Below are 20,380 nucleotides of genomic sequence, written 5' to 3'. Positions count from 1 at the left end.
GCTGCCTCTGGTATCTAAGAGACTTTTACTTTTATTCCCACCAACCAGCCTTACCAGTTCCACCAAATAAATGTCCCTAGATTTTTTTCAGTCTTAATATCAGTCTTTAATGACAACAGCACACCTCTGTGTGTGTGTGTGTGTGTGTGTGTGTGTGTGTGTGTACACACACATATACCACCCCATACGAAAGGAGTGTGTATGTTCTAATCCTGAAGTGTGAATACTCTGCCTGGCCATCTACTCTTTTCCGACAGGTCCCCTACTCCCACGGAAGGGTCATTGACCCTGTTTTCCAGGCCATTCCTGGCATGGTGTGTTGCTAAGGCCCAGCTTTACTTCCCAGCCTGTCCTCTCCTTCTGCCTAAACTCTAGGAGAGGCTCCCTGGAATCTGCTGCCCCCTGGGGGCCCTTGGTGTTCTTACAGTTCTCCTTAGTGGGAAGAGCTAATGTTCTCTACAGCCTGGAGTCCAAAATAATAAACATTCCCACCCAGTGCGTAGCTCAGTCCTCAGGCTAAGGCAGCCACAGCCAGTCGGGTGAACTCCTTGACAAAATATCACCGTGGTTTTGCTCTTCATCACCAGAGCCCCATCACACTGAGTGGACTATCTTGCTGGTGCCGTAAGCAGGAAGAGTAGAAGATACGTTGAAATGGGAAGGTTGGCCTAACTGTGAGGAAGGAGGGCCAGACTAAGATGCATATACAGCATTCGTTAGGCAGCAATTGGAGATTTTTGAGCAGGGTGGTGACATGCACAAAGTAGACTTTTGGAAAGAATGTTCTAGCCTCTGTGTCCAAAACGAATTGGAAGAGAGGAAGCAGAGGCCAGAGCATCACTAGTCAGGGCCTTACAGGTCCCAGGCACCAGGACAGGCCTCAGCTAAGGAACTGGTGATTTACAAAGAGGGTTCTGGGGACATTTCGAAGGAAGGAGCAGCAGTACCAGCGACTGGCCAGAAGGGGGAGTAGTTGAGCGCCAGCGTGGGAACTGGAGGAGATTGGTGCTAGTGCCCTGAAGAGGGAAGCCAAGCCCAGAGGCAGGAAGATGTGAGGAGGGTCTGGTCTCCGGTGCGTAGAGTGCAAGCAGGTGGGGGGAAGTGTGTATGTGGGGAAGCCTCCCGGAGAGGTGAGGCCATGGAGAGAACAAAGAGGAAACACAAGTCGTGCCATCAGTAGCAACACAGATGCTGGCCCAATACAGACGACTGTATATAAAACAGATAAACAACAAGGACCTACTGTATAGCACAGGGAACTATATTCAATACCTTTTAGTAACCTATAATGGAAAAGAATATGAAAAAGAATATACACACACACACACACACACACACACACACACACACATGTAACTGAATCACTTTGCTGTGCACCAGAAACTAACACAGCATTGTAAATGAACTATACTCCAAATTAAAAAAAAAAAAAAAAAAAAAAAATTAGATTGGCCCAAAAGTTCGTTCGGGTTCGTAAGATCTTATGGAAAAAGTTCGTAAGATCTTACGGAAAACCCAAACGAACTTTTTGGCCAACCCAATAAAAGATGCTGGCCCACACGTGTCACACGCGCATCCCCAGTCACACTACCTGGAGGCCAGTTGTGTGGTGCTGCAAAAACAGACACTTATTGTTACAATAATATCTTAAAATCTAAACATGGGCGCCAAATGATTTAGTGATTACTTTCAAATTCTTTTGCTTTGCACTGAAATTCAGCATCAAATATAAGTATAAAAATCATGTAAAATGAGACTTTATCCTTTTTATCAAATTTGACACACATGCATACCCTGCTTGAAATCCTGATTTTGGATGTGTCCACGATATCCTTGTGGCTCTTTCCCCCCTTACTTTTTTAGTGCTTGTAACGTCTAGTGGCAAAACCTCTTAAAAAGGTTGAATCTGAAGCCATAGGTAACTCCACCTATCTTGCTAAAGGCTCAGCATGAGGAAGACTAAGATGGGGTGAAACTGGAGAATTCCCAGTTTAGAATTTCTTTTCCTTCCATGCGTGGCTTTGCTTCACATGGAATTTCTATCTCAAATGCTGTCTCTTTCTGGAAGAGAAAGGGAAGAGGGCATAACTTCAGTATCTGTCTAACCCACCTCCATTTAAGTTCTCTTGACCCACTGGCATCTTTTCTCCCTGCCTTCCAGCTTTAGTAGTTGAACGCCAGCATGAGGATGCACCGAATTCCAACAAGTAACCCCAGTCTCAGCATGTCCCTCTCCATCTCTATTTCTGCAGCGTATTTCTTTACAGTAACAGTGCTCTGCAAACATCTCAGGGCATCTGTAAACAGTGCTGCCCTTAGACCTGAGAAAAAGGGCCCCCTGCCTGGGCCCTCCCCAGGTATGTGTGCTTCCATGCCAAGCTCTGGGTACCTGGCACCCCAGGCTTGGTTTCATCCTCCCCGGTATGGACTGTACCACCAAGTCCAAAAACATGCACCCAAAGGCCCTCAAGTTGTGGGACAGAGCTGGGACAGGGAGAGAAGGAAGGCAGGCATTCAGCTCCACGTTCCAGTGGCCAAGCCAAGGAATCCAAGAGGGATTCAGACTCAAACCCAGTCTTCCAGGTGGTTATGAAAGTGTACGTGTCTAGGTGGAAGGGCAGAACGTAAGTCCTTTAGCCGATTTTTAACTTTGCAGTATTTAGACATGATATGCAGGCGTCCACTTGCATTTGCAGGCCCCATAAATGTTAGGAACTGGCCTGGATGTAAGCACCGAAGGCGGTTCTGTGTCTCATGGGGCTGCAGGTGCCTGAGACTTTCCAACTGTATTTCCACTCCCCTCTGTTTTTGCTTTTTTGCTCTTGGTTTTCGTTTGTTTGTTTGTTTGCTCTTCGAGTTCATTTATTTGATTTAGATTCGTGTCTCCCAACATGCCACCTCCCTCATTTTTTATTTGTGTTTATTTTTGTTTAATCCCCACCATTCCTTTAGGCTCCCACCTCCACCAGTGCCACTCTTCCCTTAGCCAATCCTGAAGTCTCCATACTAAACTACCAATCTGCACTCTACCAGCCCTCAGCGGCATCCATGGCTGCGGTGGCCCAGCGGAGCATGCCCCTGCAGACGGGAGCGGTGCCCCTCTTTCCTTAGCCAATCCTGAAGTCTCCATACTAAACTACCAATCTGCACTCTACCAGCCCTCAGCGGCATCCATGGCTGCGGTGGCCCAGCGGAGCATGCCCCTGCAGACGGGAGCGGCCCAGATCTGCGCCCGGCCCGACCCCTTCCAGCAAGCGCTCATCGTGTGTCCACCCGGCTTCCAAGGTAAGGCTGAGTGGACACAGCCTCTCACCTGCTTCCAAGAGGACCACCTCTGGGGCGCCGGCCCCCAAACTCTTCTGTCCTGCTAAAGCCCTCTTCATTTCTTTTGCTGAGAGCCCTGGCATCACTGAACTTGAGGGCCCCCGTACTGCGGCGGCCAGCCTAGAAACAGTGGGACTTACGTTTCGGCACCAAGTCAGCGCCTTGTTATTCTCATCACCTGCCAGTGGTTTCGTCCCAGGCCCAGTGGCTGGCTGTAAATCAGCACATTGTGTGTGTTCCCATTGTTATGCTGATGTCAGCTCTTGCATTTCCTCACATGGAATATCCTGTGTGGCTTATCTGTAAAAGATTGCCGATCTCCGACAGCCAACTAGTCCCAGTTCTTGTGAAGAATATAAAGCTGTCCGAAAAGCATTTCCTGGACACCACCCCCCCGACCACGTGCCCACCAGGTGATCCTTTGGCCACGCACCCCGGCACTCTTGTCCTGAAAACTCTAAGCTGGAGTTGACTGCTTGGTTACAGTTTACACAGGAAGCTCAAGAATTTGTCTCTGAAACTCTCCTGGTGTAAGTCTACGTGGTTCAGTCTGAATCAGTGCAACTCCAGCCGCCTCACTCCTCCCCGCAGGTCCTGGCTTTGACATACGCAGATGTATCTTCATGTCAAAAGCAGTTGTTTTCCTGCTGTAATTTGCCAGCATAACTGTTCCACTTTTGGCTTTAAAGATTCCTTAATTTGACCTAGTCTTTGAAAACATTCAAGGCTGTTTTCGTGGTTTTTTTAAATTTTAAGTTAGAGAGAATTCCCTGGCGGTCCAGTGGTTAGGACTCCACGCTTTCACTGCCAAGGGCCCGGGTTCAGTCCCTGGTCGGGGAATTAAGATCCCGCAAGCCATGCGGCACGGCCAAAAGAAAAAAAAAAAAAAATTTTTTTTTTTAAGTTAGAAACTAAAGGGGAGACTTCCAAAGGACCAGGCGGTATCTAGTGCCAAGGGAAGCTTAGAGCTGACACAGCGGGCTAGGAAGGTTCTCCTCGTCCAGCTGTTTCCAGTCACTTAGCCCTTTTTCCCCCTTGCCCGTTGTCTGGACTAGGATTGCAGGCCTCTCCCTCTAAGCATGCTGGCTACTCTGTGAGAATGGAAAATGCGGTTCCCATCGTCACTCAAGCCCCAGGAGCTCAGCCTCTTCAGATCCAACCAGGTCTGCTTGCCCAGGTAATTCTTTCTTTATTATTACTGGTATTACCATGATCTATGTTAATGTTGTTCACAAAAGAGCTATATCTTCGCTAATTCCCTCCCTGGCAATGAGTCAGATGCTTGAAATCATTAGAATATATCAGTAATATTCTGAATGATTCCCAGGTGAATTACCTTCCTAAGTATCTAGCTTACAATTACAAGAAGAAATTGAGACACAGGGAGAGTCTGGGGAAATTATCATTGTATCTTTGTAATGCAAATTAATATGGGAGACCTAGGGTTTAATCCTAACTCTCTGTGACCCAAGGCAAGTCAGTTAGCATTTCTTCCTTGTAAAATTGAAATTTTTTTTTTTTAAAGCCAAAAAGAGCCTTGGAGATTATCTCTTTGTTTTATAGTTGAAAACCAGGATCACAGAAGCTTTGGGATGGAACCTTCCTTATCTGTTCACACAGGTACTCTGACAGATTCTTAGAATGAAATCGCAGAGGTGAAACTGGTTGAAAATTTGTAAAGTGTTGTGGAAATTTTAGGTAACCATAGTGGTGTAGTGATAATAGTAGTCAATCCTTAATGTCCCTTGAACCTTAATAACAAATACATCCTCATTATGCCAGGCACTTTACAGTTGTTATTGATTTAATCCCCACAACATAGTAAAAGGTATTTGTCTCCTTTTGACAAATAGGGGAAATGAAGCACAAGCACTGGCTCAAAGTCACACGGCAATTAGGTGGCAGAACCAGAACAGAAACCCAAGACACCAGCGTCTGTATTTTAACCACCATGCTGTACTGTTTCTGTTGTCAGGCGTCAAGGACAGCTTGACCAAAATGTCGTTAGTTTAGAGGCACTTTTGTTTCTAAATAATGTTGGTTCCCAAAGACACTTACTTATGGTGTCTTTTGTTGAATAGAAGTTTGGGGTTTTAATTTTAATATAGTCAAATTGCATAGGTCTATTTTGGACTCACTCTATGCTATTCCATTGTCCTCTCCAATATCCTATTGTCTTAACTATTATGACTTTAATATACGTCTGGTATCTGGTCAGAAAAGCCCTGCTCCTATATTGTTCTTCAAAATTTCGCTGTCTATTCTTATCCCTTCACTTTTCCATGTGAATTTTATCATCACCTTTACATAAGAATTTTGGTTCCAAAACAAGCCAAAACAAAACCCAAAACCCTGGTTTGTATTTATTGGACTTGCATTGGATTTATATTTACTTTTAGGAAAATTGACATCCTTATAATATTAAGTCATCCCTGAGCATAAATTACCTTTTATTCCTTTCACTGAAGTTTTCTTTTGTTAGAATAATTCCTAAATATTTTACAGTTTTGTTATTAATAACTTTATTAACTGTATGTTCTAATTATTTGTCTTTGGTTCATAGGAATGTAACTGATTTTTCTTCATTGAGTTCGTTATCTAGCAATCCTTCCAAACTGATTAGTTCTGATTGTTTCTGTGAATTCCCTTGGATTTTCTATGTAGACTATCTTTTCATTTACAAATGATGCAGTTTTGTTTCTTCCTTTACAATCTTTATAACTTTCATTTATTGTTCTTCTATCACTGTGCTGAGACTCTCCAAAACAACGTTTAGTAAGTGTTAATATTGAGCATCCTTAACTTCAACCTAACTTTTAAGGAAATTCTTCTCGCTGCTTTGCCATTAGGGATTTTGTTTACTCTGAAGAGTTGATAGGGACACCTCATCAAGTTTGCTAATTTTTTTAATGAATTAATATTAAATTGCATCAAATGTTCTTTCTTCATCTATTGAAATACTCCTGTGTTTTTGTTCCTTTATCTGTTAATGTACCAAGTTACTTAATAGATTTTGTAATGTTAAACTATCCCTGTATGTCCAGGGTGAACTTTATTTAATCATGTTGTGCTTGATGTGTTTGTATGCTGTTCAATTCTGGAGAGTTTGCAAACACTATAGCTAGTATTTTACATCTATGTTCATAAGTGAGAAGAGGCATGAATTTCTCTTTCTTGTAGAATCTTTATCTGCTTTGGGCATCGAGATTACACCAATCTCATAAGATATGCCGGATACTATTACCTCTTCTTCTGTTTTCTGGAGCAGCTTGTTTGAGATTGATGTTAGCCATTCTTCATCTCTTTGTTCTTATGTCCAAATTGAGACTGCAAATGACCACTAACACCAGCTTCTGATGGCACAGAAAGCTGTGTCTTGCTGAAAGTTTGTAAACAGAGAACCTTCAGCGTATAAAGCACACCTTCTACTCCTTCCTCTGTCTCTGGTCTTCATAGCTCCCTTTTGTTTGCACAGTTTGGTAGTAGGGAGTTCAGAAAAGGCCCTGGTAGATCAAGAGAACCACAGCTCCCTCCAGGGGCAAAGCAGCTTGCTCATACTTTATCTGACTGGCAGAAATCCAGGCCACTTTCCCAGGGCTGCTCATCTGTGAGCCAAAGCCTGCAGAATTCACATGTACTTTAAAGGGTACTTATAGATCCTTTTTTGTGTTTGCACACTTAACTCTAGTAAGCCAGGAAACATCTCTGAAAGAAAGAATACTTGGCATCTCTTACTAGCTAAAATAGACATTCTTCATTGTTCAGTTTGGTGGAAACCAACATGCTCAGCATTTCTGAATTTGTTTCAGTACTTTAACCATAGCAGGGAAGGGCTTTACCTATTGCATACTTGAAAGGGAGTCCCAAACCGTGCTGTAAATTCCCAAGTGAATTTAACCTAAAGCACTAAATGGGAAAGTGAACAGAAAAATAAATGCATGTACAAGGATTTTAATTGCTACAGTGTTCATAACAGGGAACTTCTGGGAGCAATTTGAATGTTCCTCAGTAGGAGATTTGTTAAATAAATTGATACATGCATAAAACGAAACACCATGTAGCCATTAAAAAGGACAGGTAGGGCTTCCCTGGTGGCGCAGTGGTTGAGAGTCCGCCTGCCGATGCAGGGGACACGGGTTCGTGCCCTGGTCCGGGAGGATCCCACGTGCCGTGGAGCGGCTGGGCCCGTGAGCCATGGCCGCTGAGCCTGCGCGTCAAGGACATGGTAGACCAAAGTGTCTTGACATGCAGAGACGCCTAAGAGAGATTAAGTTAAAAAAAAAAAAAAAAAAAAAAAAAAAAGTCCTGTCCTATCTAGCATCACTGTGTGTCTTTTTGTTTATTGGTTGCTTTTGATTTTTCTGTCACTCAGTTCATGCCAATATGTTAGCCTATTAAGGTCCAGCTTTCCTAGGTTTTTGGGTTTTTTCTCTTTTTTTGGCTACATTGGATCTTTGTTGCTGCGCACAAGCTTTCTCTTGCTGTGCACAGGCTTTCTCTAGTTACAGTGAGCGGGGGCTACTCTAAATTGCAGTGCGTGTGCTTCTCATTGCGCTGGCTTCTCTTGTTGTGGAGCGTGGGCTCTGGGCGTGCGGGCTCAGTAGTTGTAGCTTGCAGGCTCTAGAGCACAGGCTCAGTAGTCGTGGCGCACAGGCTTAGTTGCTCCGCGGCATGTGGGATCTTCCCGGACCAGGGCTCGAACCCGTGTCCCCTGCCTTGGCAGGCGATTCTTAACCACTGCGCCACCAGGGAAGTCCTCTCCTAGGTATTGTTTAATGGTCCCTTCAAAGGACGAAAATAAGCTAACCTCTAAAACTAGTAGGGCAGCTATAAAAAAAAAAAGCAATAATTAAACATGGAAGCTGACACCTTCATTTTTCTTGGGATAAATTTCTAGGTATCAGGCAGAGGCACTCCAAAGATTATTACTTTAAATATATCCCAAAATTCTGCGTATTTCTTTTTATCTAAATAGTTATACCTTTTCCAGGAGTTTATCTGTGAAAGTTTAGAGAGCCTTTTAAATCCATCCCTCATATTAGCTTTGTTTGCTCTGCCCTTTTCTGCCCCACCTCCCAGCAGCATCACATGTCCGTCAAAGGGAAACACTCTCTCTGGGGCACCCCAAAGATGTGTTCACGGAAGAAGAGGGTGTAATCACACCCTCTCATTTCAGTGACACGAGGGTGATATGGATTGCCTTACCAGTAACGTTTTTTTGGTACTGCCTAAAAGGAGCTGTCACCTCTGTCCTTCCAAGCCCCGGCCCAGAGCTGGCGTCTTGACCACCATCAGAAACTGTGAATGAGGAGGTAAAGGTAGAGTGATGGGAAGTATAGTTCTTGATTGATACAGTGTTGAATTTATCTCACTTTTCAAATGGCAAGATCCCAAACCCCCTTTGACCCTTCAGAGCCCCCAGAATATGGAGATTTCTGTTTGCCAGATCCTCGTAGGCTCTGCCGTGCCGTGAAGATTTGTGCATTCTTCTAGCCAATCAGCTTGTATCACCTGAACCCCTTTAAATGTTTCCCTAAGGATGAACCACTGGCTTGGACTCTTTAACCTGTTAAAATACAAAACTTCGATGCTTCTCAAAACCTGTGGTTATTTTCAGCCAGTCTTCCCAACCATTCTGTCTTGCCGTCTGTGTCAGTCTTGCTTGGTGCCTGATATTGTTAATGAACAAGGAAGACTTTTTCATACTACTCTTATGCAGTTACCACCAACACCTGATCCTGAATAGGGCCAGCACTTTTATGTATCATCTCCATAAAAAGAGATAGTAGTAGCACTTTTATGTATCATCTCCATAGGCTGAGAGCATGGGCTCTAGAATTTGACTGCCCATGTCCAGGTGCCAGCCCCACCACTTACTGGCTGTATCACTTTGGGGAAGTTATTTTTGAATTTAAATATAATTATTATCATCGATATTGTATCATTATTTTCAGCTGAGCCTCATCATATACTATGATTCCATTTCTTTTCCTGTACAACGTGTTTTTTCCTGGAATTGACGATTGTCTCATCTTTTCATTGGATTAGTTTCCTCTGTGTCTATTATTATGGCAGCCCCAAACTCTTCCAGAGTTCTAAAAGGCTTGTGTGTTTGATGTGTTTGAGCATATTGAGAAGTTCAGTGGTTGTAGTTTTTCTCCCTTTCTGAAATCTTTTAAGACTCTCCTTGTCTACAGTGGTGTGAGATTTCATGACTGCATGTTTCCATGTGAGTCTTTTAGAATACATTGTCCTGGACAGCCTATTTGCCCTTTTTACCTAGAGAATTTTTGTTTATTTTTGCCTTTGTTAACTTCTTCCCCTCCATGTTCTCTGTTCCCTCTTTGCAGAATTCTTATTAATTAGGTGCTGGTGTTTCTGAAGTGATCTAATGATTTTCATGTCTCCCCCCGACCGTGCCCACCTTTTTGTCTCTATATATTCGATCTATGCTACTTCCTAATATTTCCTCAACTCTATGGAATCGTTCATTTCTGTTGTCATAGGTCTCATTTCCAAGAGTTCTTTCTCGTTCTCTGAATATAGATATATCTTCTTATACATGATCTTGTTTCATGGAGATATATAGATAGATAGATAGATTTTTTTTACGTCTATGAGGACATTAATTACATATGTTTTTGAAATTTTCTTCTGATTCCTACACTGTTGCTGTTTCCTCTGAGTTTCATTTTTTTTTTTTTGTTTTAGTCTCTTTCATCTTAGAAGCTTCCTTTAAAATCTGGTGACCCCTGGCTGTTCATTCATATCTAAGACTGAAGCACTGAAATAACTGGAGAGCTTCAGGGGCAGGGCGGTGGACTTCTCCGTAGTTGAATGTGGGCTTCTGTATAGACCAGTAAGGAGTGAGCTTAGCATTTTCATTGGCAGATCCCCTCTCGTCAAATGTGTCTATATTTTTTTTCTCTTGGAATAGTCAGTTTCCCTAGAGAGAATCCTCCAGGCTCCTGCTTTGAGACTGGGGAGGCCGGGTAATGATTCTACATACCAGGGATCTGGGGGTGAAGGCATCTCATAGTTTAATATACAGACTTGTCCTTAGATTCCTTCAGTCTGTGAACTCAGTAATCGCCCTTCTGTGTAACAGCGTCTAAAATTTTGTTAACTGTTATTGTCACTTCCTGTTCTCTTTGTCCTATGGCTCTCTATATTTTTTTTTCATTCCTTCACTGTCATTTTGGTTGAGTTTAAAGAGGGAGAGCCGTTAAATGTATGTTTAATTTACCATATTTCCAGGCAAGCTATTTAACGTCTGTGTGTTTCAGTTTACTCATTTGAGAAAAGGGACGGGAAAACAGCCCCTACCTCACAGGATTGGTCTTAAGAGAAAGTCAGAAAATCTATTGATGGTCTTAGTTCTGTGCTTGGCACACAGCATGCATCCAGGAGTATCAGCGCTAACCTTATAAATTATAAAGTAGTAATAAATTATAGAAATATCTGATGAAGTGTCGTCTGAAATGAGTTGAACATATCAATCAGTGACAGAGGTACAAAAATATCTCCCTTTGAAGTAAAATGTTAATATTCATTTTAGGGAAATAGGGAAAAAATAATGTCCTTAGCTTGATATCAAGATTTATTATTTTAAAATGACATTAGTCAAAACACATGCTTTTGATGAGATCTGAAATAAGTTCCAGGCAAAATCAGTAGAAATCTTACTGCCAGTGAAACTGTTATTCATTTAAGCTTTTGAGCTCATGACTGTTTCAATCAATTCAATTATTTTTCTGCTCGCTGTGTTTGAATTCAGTAAACCTGAAATACAGTTAAGCATAGTTAATTGCCTTGGGAGGACTGCTTCCTTCATTTCATCAACAGACATTTATTAAGCATTTACTATTTTATCTGTGGTCCCTCAGCTTTCTGCCTCTATCAGAAAAGATCGCTAAGCAAACAGGCAATATCTACAAGGTATAAGAGATTTCACTGGGTCTCATCTGCCACAGAGATGACAGGATAGACCAGGTGAACGATCCACTCAGGTCTAAACTGCGGCTGTATCATTTTATACACATCACTGCTTATTAAGCCTTGACTCAAATTTGTAAACCATTTCCAGAAGTGCTTGTTTGTACATGTGAGCCAAAACACACATATTAAACACATGCACAGTTTGTGGAGCACTACATTATATTAATTACCCAGTGTCAGTCATCTCCATCCCGATGGAAAGAGAGATATAACTAAGATCCCAAATCTTTTAAGTCCTTGACCTGCCCAAGAGGAACTTTGCCTTAGTGGTGTTCCTTCAAGTGTCCAACTTTGGACAGCTGTGTTCATTGTGAATCGTTTAATAACCAAAGGCAAGCAGAATAGTGACTGAAGATACAGAGAGCTCAAAACAGAGTACACGCACACGCACGCACACGTGTAAGTCTGTTCAAGCAGGAATCAAGAAAGTTCGTTTTAGACTTCTTAGAAAAAGCTTAATATTTACGAAGAATCAGGCTGCGACTTCCCCACTGTCTCATTTTTGCTTTGAGGAAGTCGAGGTAATTCTCAGGTAAGCTTAAGGTCCCAGCTAAGAATTGTACGTCACACTTGCCTGCCCTCAGTTGCAGGCAAGTATCAGATACTTGGTGATCTCAGAGTTACGTTAACTTAGATTCAGAAGATAACACAAGTTGGACCTCTAGATTCTAGCTGATAGACACAAGGCAAAATATTAAATAAAGGATACTAGACAGAAAACTTCTTGAGGGCAAGAAGTTACCCTTGTATGGCCCAATTCAACTACCTCTATCTCTTGCACATAATTGTGTGACAGAATAAATCAATAAATGAACTCTTAGAAATGTTAAGCATTGTTCATTAGAGCAAATTCATAAATAAATCATTCTTCAGTGTGAATGAATTGCTTCCATACAGTTCGTTGCCCATGTACTTATTATCTTCTGTTGACATCCCATGTGCTAATTTTATCTCCCCTGGTTTTTGAGGCCAAAGAGCAGGTCTCCACTCTCACACCTATCACAGGGTCTAGCACAACTCTGGGCACAGAATAAGTGCTTGACTCATGCAGATTGATTTTATGACTAACAGACATGGTGACAGCAAATGTCCTCTGTCCTACAGCAGGCCTGGCCAAGTGGGACCCAGCAGATCCTGCTTCCCCCGGCGTGGCAGCAGCTGACTGGGGTGGCCACGCACACGTCGGTGCAGCATGCGACTGTGATTCCCGAGACCATGGCCGGCACCCAGCAGTTGGCCGACTGGAGGTAAGCAAGGCAGCAGGCATGTCGGGGATGGGAGGCACGTCTACCACTGACCCAGAGAGCTGCCGGGCTGGCCTGTACCAGAATCTCCTGCTTTTTAAATTAAAAAGATTATTAGGTGGAATAGACTACAGTGTAATGAGAGGTTATTTTTAAATAAATGTGTACCAGGACACTAGAAAATCAGCTTCGTTACATTATGATCAGTTGTCATTTTCAACCCAAAATTTAGTTCCATTATTTGATCACCAGTGTAATTCACCAGACTTGGCATGGGATGATTTTTTGGTTGTTTCTCAGAATTAAATTCCACTCACAGAAAACAAAGATTTGTCACCAGTGAAAGGATGCGGAAGAGAGTCCCCGGGGCTCCTATGCAATTCCAGAAAGTGTTCTCGAGGTGTTTCGAGACGCGAGCACACTGGAGTCATAGCAGACCTCCCAGGGGAAGGCTTGACAGAAAGGGCTTTATTTGGGATGATAAACTCTGGTGTGTTTGCTGAGTGTGTCTCTTCAGTTGATAGTCATATCTTCGAGATCCAAGTGCACTTTCTGCAGACCCCAGAGGCAACCAGCTGACAGCCACCAGCATGCCACACCCCCTGCATCTGTTTCCAGAGCCCCCCACCCCATCCCGCTCGCCAGCTTCATCACTGACACATTGCTCCGTTGTTTTTATGGCCGCTTTCCACTTTTCCTTGTACCTGCCACCCACCCCATGCCAACACCACCACCGTGCCCCCCTGCACCAATGCAGAGCCAAGTGGCAGCCCCCAAGTTGTCCCCAACTTCCCATGGCCCTCTGCACTGTCTCTCTTTCAGCCCAAACATCAGGGTAGGTCATACCCCTCACCCTCTTGACAGTCTCCATACCAACCATGGAGCCTCCTGACAGCTCCTTTTCCGACCTGCAAGGCTACTGTGTATCAAGAGCTCTGGATAAAAGGTAGAGAGGTAGAGAGACAGGCCCCCAGTCCAGCCTCGACTGCAGTTTCCTCTGTTCTGCCAGTTAATTTTCTAATTACTAATACACTGATTCTAATTTAATTTAGTAAGAAGAAGAGAGGAACACGGGCTGTTTATCACAGCCCCATTCACTTCCCACTGACAGCACTCCCCCTACATCTCCCCCCACTCATTCATTGGAAGCACTTTCAACCCAGGTAAAACTGGGTTCATGTCTGGCCCTGCAGGACCTGGGAAAAGTTACTTAACCTGTATGAGCCTTGGTTCTTCTTTAGTAAAGCGGGGGTGTTCGTGTCTATTCATAGGATTGTCGGGAGGTTTAGATTTAAGATAAAGAAACAAAGCACTTGACTGAATTTAACGTACCACGCCAGCGCTTGGTACATGACAGGCAGCAAATAGATCTGTTACCTGCCCTTCCCCCATTCACACTGGTTCGTGCTCAGCAAGACCACCTCCGCTCTTCAGCTCGTTAGGAACAGCAACCAAGTGGAAAGCTGGTTGACCAGTTGTTGTTTTTTCCTCACCCCTTCTCCTAAAAGACCATACGTTCGCTGTACTCCTTCTTTCCTTCGTCTTTCAGCATTTCTAGCTCATTGAATTTCAGCAATGCTCACATACTCCCTCACTCATGCATATTTTCTTATCCCTCATCCCGCCTCATCTCTGATCTGGTGACCACAGAAGACACCCAAAGCCAACACAGTTTCTTTTCCGTCTCTTCTCCATTTCATGTGTGGTCCAGAGAACATCTGTAGTCATGGCTAATAAACAAAAGAGAAGTGCCAGCGCTAGACCTGTATCAAAGGAAAAAGAGTGCCATGTCTGTAGATGAAAGAGCAACAAAGTAAAGAAGCTACAGCATCAGTTTCTAAAGTTCATGTGAATGTCCAAAAGACTATCAAAATCTCTACAAAAGTGTCTCCCTACTTTTTTTTCCTATTCATCTTTCTCCCTACGTTTCAAAGATAAATTTCATAATATTTAAAAAATTCAGATGAATTCTATACCTTTTCATTTTGTTATGTATTAAATGGGTTTTTATGGGCAATTCTCTTAATTCGTCACTACTCTTAAGATTTCTGTGGGAAAATAAGCCTTTGAGCGCCACACAACCCAGATCCCATACAACCCATTTTCAGGATAATGGCTGGCAGTATTTCTTATCAACATGTGTCTGACGTTAGTAATTTTCACTTAGTACCAAACTCTATGCATGTCTAGTCAACCTTCAGTTAATCTAATTGTTCATTCAGGAAGCGTGTAACTCATTAATCAGCTGCTACACGCCTGAGCACTGTGCTAGCCGCTGAGAAAATTCTAAAGTGTTAACACTTCCTAACGCCAGAAACATACGGCGCCCAGTCTTCGAAGTTTGTTTTTCACATAAACTACAATACCCTCCCTTATAAAGTGGTATTACCAAGATATCCTGCCTCCCTCACAGAGTGGAATCACCCACTGAAGGCACTTGGTAAATTCTAAAATAAAATACACAGCACAGTCGCCTGTTCAGGGACTTGAAAAGCTGGAGGGAATATTTATTTTCTCTCCCCAGAACTTAAGCTGAGTCTGCCTACTTGGCATTCTCCCCGCTTGAAATGCCCTCTTTCTCACTCACCTAGTTGTGTCCCTGCCACTTAAATGTTACTGCACCAGGGAAACTTAACCTGTTGAAGTCACCTGGGGTGGCTCCTCCCTTCAACAGCTCTCCGGGTAGTGAGAGACCCACCTTTTGGTTTTAGTTTGGCTTTTAACTGGGGAGGGAACTTTATCTTATAAACAAGCTCTGTTTCTATAAAACCAGTAAAGAGCCTGTTTTCCCACCTTTCTTTTAGGAACACGCATGCTCACGGCAGCCATTACAATCCCATCATGCAGCAGCCGGCGCTATTGACTGGTCATGTGACCCTTCCAGCAGCTCAACCCTTAAATGTGGGCGTGGCCCACGTGATGCGGCAGCAACCTACCAGCACCACTTCCTCCCGGAAGAGTAAGCAGCACCAGTCCTCTGCGAGGTAGGTGGTGAAAGGGTCTATCTCTGTAGGAAGGAGACCTCGAGGAGCTTGGAAGTTAAAGATTTGGATCCCTGGAGTGGGACAGGAAGTGGCCGGTAGAATTTGCTAGACCATGTGGGGAGCACTAGGGTTTGAAGGAGGCACTCATTCTGAGGTCTGAGTGCTGACCCTGCCAGCACCCGAAGGCTGGGGGCCTGGGACCACAGTGTTCAGTGTCTGGGCCTTGAGCTGTTCTCCACTTCTCTAGAAAACACTCAGGCTGACCTCTGAAGTTGCACTTTCAAAACCATAATAACTTTATTTAAAAGTAGTAGAGGGAATTCCCTGGCAGTCCAGTGGTTAGGACTTGGTGCTTTCACTGCCATGGCCGCCCTGTCAGTCCCTGGTCCGGGAACTAAGACCCGGCTTGAGGTGCAGCCAAAAAAAAAAAAAAAAAAACAGGTAGTACAGAAATGTGCTTTCTTTGAAATCTAAGGTCAGAAATTTAACTCATTTAGCTACTTGCTTAAATATAAGCAGTAACTTCGGTTAATCCTAGACACTAACCAGCAGAACAGTAATCTTTCCCATTTCCTTTAAATCCAGTTTCATCTCCATGAACTCTTAAAAATCAAGATTGACAAAGGCCATGTGCTGTTTAATTCCACTGATAAAGGTATTTTGGAAAAGGTTAAACTATAGGGACAGGAGCTGCCAGGGACTAGGGTTGGAGAGGAGAGGACTGACAAGGAAAGAGCATAAGGGAAGTTTTCACGGTGATGACAGAGTTCTATATCTGGATCGTGACGGGAGTTACCTGACTGTACATCTGTCAGAACTCATCAGACATTTCAAAAGGGTGTCTTCCACCGTACGTAAATACCTCAAGAGACCTGACTTTTAAAAAAAATAGAGATTTCCAAACAAACGAACAAACAAAAAAATCAAGATTGTGTGGATGCAGAATTTTTACTGCATCTCTCTCCAGTGGCACTGGCTGGGAGGTACCTAATTGCTTATTTGGAATAGGCTAATCAAAAGAAGTCTAGTATAGGAAATGTCTAGTGAATTTTGGTTTTCTACTTCCTTGTGTAGGAAGGTGGCAGAAATGAGGCCCGCCTTTTTTCATTCTTTTTCACTTGAAAACTAATCCAAGAGCTGACTTCCTTAAGTTGTCATCCTTCCTGAACAAGATTCTTATTTGGATGTTTCTGACAACTTAGGGAAATTCATGTAAGATCAGTGGCAGACTTCCAGAATGCTTTTGCGCGGCAGCCCTGTGACAGCACACCTGTGTCTTTGTTAGACTGGGTGACAACAGAGGCCACTGTCTCGATCCTCACGTGCTGTCGTGCTCACCCTGGTAGGTGGTCGCCAGAACCCTGGTCTGGCCGGGAGGTGGGGTTTAGCCTCCTTGTAGCTCACCTTGGCCAGGTAGGGGCAGGAAGAACCCTTGGCCTCTGACCTGCTGGCAAGTCCCTCTTTCTTGCCTCCTCACCACCCAGCTGCCTTTAGGAAGGCTCACAGCCAGCGCATTTCAAGATCAGTATCACTATAGTGAAAATTAGGTGTTTTCCTATTTTTAAGACCAGTGCCTTAGGCATAACAGTTGGGGAGACCAGAAGGCTTTCCCCTGTCAGGTGGTGCCATCAAGGCATACGTTTCTTTAACAACACCAAATGGACCATATTTTAACTGCTCAAGTAGTGAAAACATAATCTCAAAATTGTAACGTATTAGTAATAACAAATACCTAGTTCTGTGGTAAGTACAAAGAATGCAACAATCTTATCAGTAACACTTCTTATTACGAGCCCCCCAAAAGGAACAAGCAACATATCTGATATCAACTAAATAGAAAATTAAATAGATCTGCCTTCATGGAATTATTTTCATCTTTATTGCCATCCCTTTAGCTAGAAGATGCTAGAATCTCTAAGGACATATCACAGTCTTAAGTTTCATCATAGGCTGGCTTTGGTCTCACTGTACAGATATGACCAAGGTCAGCAAGGGTGGATGGGGAGGGGAAAAGGTAAGGTATTCTTTTCTCCAAAGTTACCAGAAACTACATTGGCTGATTTGATAAGTAATTTTGAGTTGATCAAAATCAAGATTAAAAGGTCCCTTTTTAAGCATACCTTTTCCTCTTGCATTTTTCCTGATTTTTCATTGCAGTTGAAACAGACTGGGAAGCTTCCTGTGACGCCCATGTGTCAAAATCCAAAATAATCGTTTTTTGAAAAATTATACCCACACAGATACTTTTATGGTCATGTCCATAAAAGGAGGAAGAAGGGAAAGCTAAACTTTAACACTAGATCCTTTAGATCCAGGAACTCTTAGGAAGTGAGTGTTTTAGTTTAATCAGTGGTAAACCAGCCATTAGCAAGGAAACTAAAGCTTTCTGTGCAGATACCTTTTCTTCCACCTCTAAAACTAGAGCTAAATACGTTGGGGAGGATGACCGGATTGAGCTCAGGGAGTTGGGCCTCGACCCTGAAGACAGGGGGCCGCATTGGGGCAGACACCCCTGAGATCCTGGGCGTTACGTCTGCCCCCACAAGACCAGCCCAGTCCTGGGTCACAGCCCTGTGCCCTCTCCTGAGAGCCCTGATTACTCCCTTTTCGTGCAGGGGGCCAGGCCAGAGCCCAGAGAAGACCAGGCTGCTGCCCCCGTCTGTGTCGCAGCTATAACTGGAAGAGAGAGCTCCACGGGCAGCCCCTTCTGCAGTCATATTAAGTCTGAGGGCCCTGGTTCTCTACCTGTTTTACGGAGACTTGGCAAAGCTGGTGTTTCTAGACAGTTGAGCCCCTCGGAAGGAGCTGCCCGGTCTGACCCTCTCCGTGAGCGTGTGTGGCTTTGTCGTTCCAGAAACGTCTCCACCTGTGAGGTGTCCTCCTCTCAGGCCGTCAGCTCCCCGCAGCGGTCCAAGCGTGTCAAGGAGAACACGCCTCCGCGCTGCGCCCTGGTGCACAGCAGCCCGGCCTGCAGCTCCTCCGTCACGTGCGGCTGGGGCGACGGGGCCTCCAGCACCACCAGGGAGCGGCAGCGGCAGACGATAGTCATTCCTGACACCCCCAGCCCCACGGTCAGCGTCATCACCATCAGCAGCGACACGGATGAAGAGGAGGAGCAGAAGCATGCCCCCGCCAGGTGAGGCTGTGCCACCTTCAGACTCCAGGAAGGAGCGGAGCTGCGTTTCCGTCTCGCACGGAGACAGTTATGGTGGATCTGGACCACCTTGCGTCGTCCAGCGTGATGACCCCTCTCTCCCGGCCCCTGAATTTTGGCTTTGCCGTGTCCTGGAGCCCTAAGGTGATTTCAAGGGAATGTCAAACAGATTCTCCATAATTGTTGAAAGCCGAAATGATTTTGAGTCACTTTGGTCTTAAAACATAGTCACAGGCCCTTTACATTTGGGGGACGTGGGACCATAAACATCAGACACACGGTGCCAGTGTATTTCGAGCCTCGTACGCTAAAAATCTCTGCCTCGGGCTATTGAATTTATTCCTAGTTGGTCAGGCTGTTTCTCTAACACTGCCTTGGCTCTCTCAGAATTTGAGGTAATTGTCCAATTAATCAGAAAGTTTCCTGTGTCTGATTAACCCGGTCTATCGAACTGCCAGTTGGCTCTTCACCCATAGAGCATTACTGTTTATTCCAAAGTAGTGAGAACTCATTTTCCTCTCTCTATGCTTCCTGGGGAGAGGGAAGAAATATTTATTATATTTGTGAGACTGTTCACGCTAGTGCCGGAACCTCTTTGCTACACTTTCCAGCCAGACTGCAACGGAGTGCGGTGTGAGCTTGGGCTGTCTGATGGTCCCCTGGAACTTGCCCCTCTGAACAGTCGGTCCCCTGGCCTTCAGCACCCCCGGGCCTCGGGACCTTGTAGATCCAAAGTCTCACAGTCCCAACCTGCTGGCTCCTCCGTCTGGGACCCAGGACCTGGGAAGGGAGGCCTGCCGCACGCTGCCGGTCAGCGCACATCCCATGACCTGATGTGAAGCTTAACATTCACAGTTAGGCCCAAATTACTAATTCCTGATTGGATACAATGTCCCTGATTATAATCACAAATCCTTTTGATTAGATAATAAATTCCTACACTTAAAATCATTACAAGATATGCAGATAGGCTGATTCAAACATTCTCACTACAGCTATTTCTTCCTGCATGAGGCATCCCCTTCCCATCTTTATAATGAACTCAGTGCCTTATCTTCTCATGATAGGGCTAGTGTATCTTTCATTTCCAGTGTCCTCTTTAGTGGCCCAGGCTAGTCAGTCAGTGTGTCTCAGAGAAGCATGTCGTGGAGCATTTCTGGTCCTAGCATTGGGCCAGGCGCTAGAGGGGCCACAGGGCCGGGGGGATGGGGCTCAGTGCTTCATTCCCAGGCTGCCTGTTCCAGAACTGGGCTCAGTTTCCTTTTGGAGGACAGTCCCAAGTTGAGTCAATGCCCCGTCCTGCCCAGCGCCTCGTGCCTCGCAGGCCCTTCCCAAAGAGAAAGGCTCTTCCCGGCTCCGGCCCGGCCCCTGGCCTGGAGCAGCTTGTGCACACATCTGTAGCATCAGGCACGAGAAGGACCAGAAACCTCACACAGCCCTCTGCCACAACTGGAAAAAGGGGATTTTAAAATCTGACAACTGGGCTTCCCTGGTGGCGCAGTGGTTGAGAGTCCGCCTGTCGATGCAGGGGACGCGGGTTCGTGCCCCGGTCCGGGAAGATCCCACATGCCGCGGAGCGGCTGGGCCCGGGAGCCATGGCCCCTCAGCCTGCGCGTCCGGAGCCTGTGCTCCGCAACGGGAGAGGCCACAACAGTGAGAGGCCCGCGTACCGCAAA

At 44.7% G+C, this 20,380-nt stretch overlaps 1 protein-coding gene across 2 annotated transcripts in view; it reads left to right on the top strand.

Moving 5' to 3' along the window:
- The window catches only part of HIPK2 (homeodomain interacting protein kinase 2), a 128,675-nt gene that overhangs the window by 87,927 nt on the left and 20,368 nt on the right, over positions 1–20,380 (top strand). Inside the window, exons 7-12 of one of the 2 annotated variants that reach the window (XM_007466612.1) lie at positions 2,953–3,090; positions 3,210–3,285; positions 4,380–4,501; positions 12,427–12,569; positions 15,371–15,550; positions 18,405–18,686. In XM_007466612.1, the coding sequence (XP_007466674.1) occupies positions 2,953–3,090; positions 3,210–3,285; positions 4,380–4,501; positions 12,427–12,569; positions 15,371–15,550; positions 18,405–18,686 (941 nt within the window). Of the gene's footprint in view, positions 1–2,952; positions 3,091–3,158; positions 3,286–4,379; positions 4,502–12,426; positions 12,570–15,370; positions 15,551–18,404; positions 18,687–20,380 lie in introns of both variants that reach the window. The other variant, XM_007466613.1, reaches the window with a different exon arrangement.

This window comes from Lipotes vexillifer, unplaced genomic scaffold (assembly GCF_000442215.2).
Source record: "Lipotes vexillifer unplaced genomic scaffold, Lipotes_vexillifer_v1.1 scaffold71, whole genome shotgun sequence".
Lineage (NCBI taxonomy): Eukaryota > Metazoa > Chordata > Mammalia > Artiodactyla > Lipotidae > Lipotes > Lipotes vexillifer.
The sequence above is the reverse complement of the archived record's forward strand: the minus strand, read 5'-3'. Positions and strand labels throughout refer to the sequence as shown.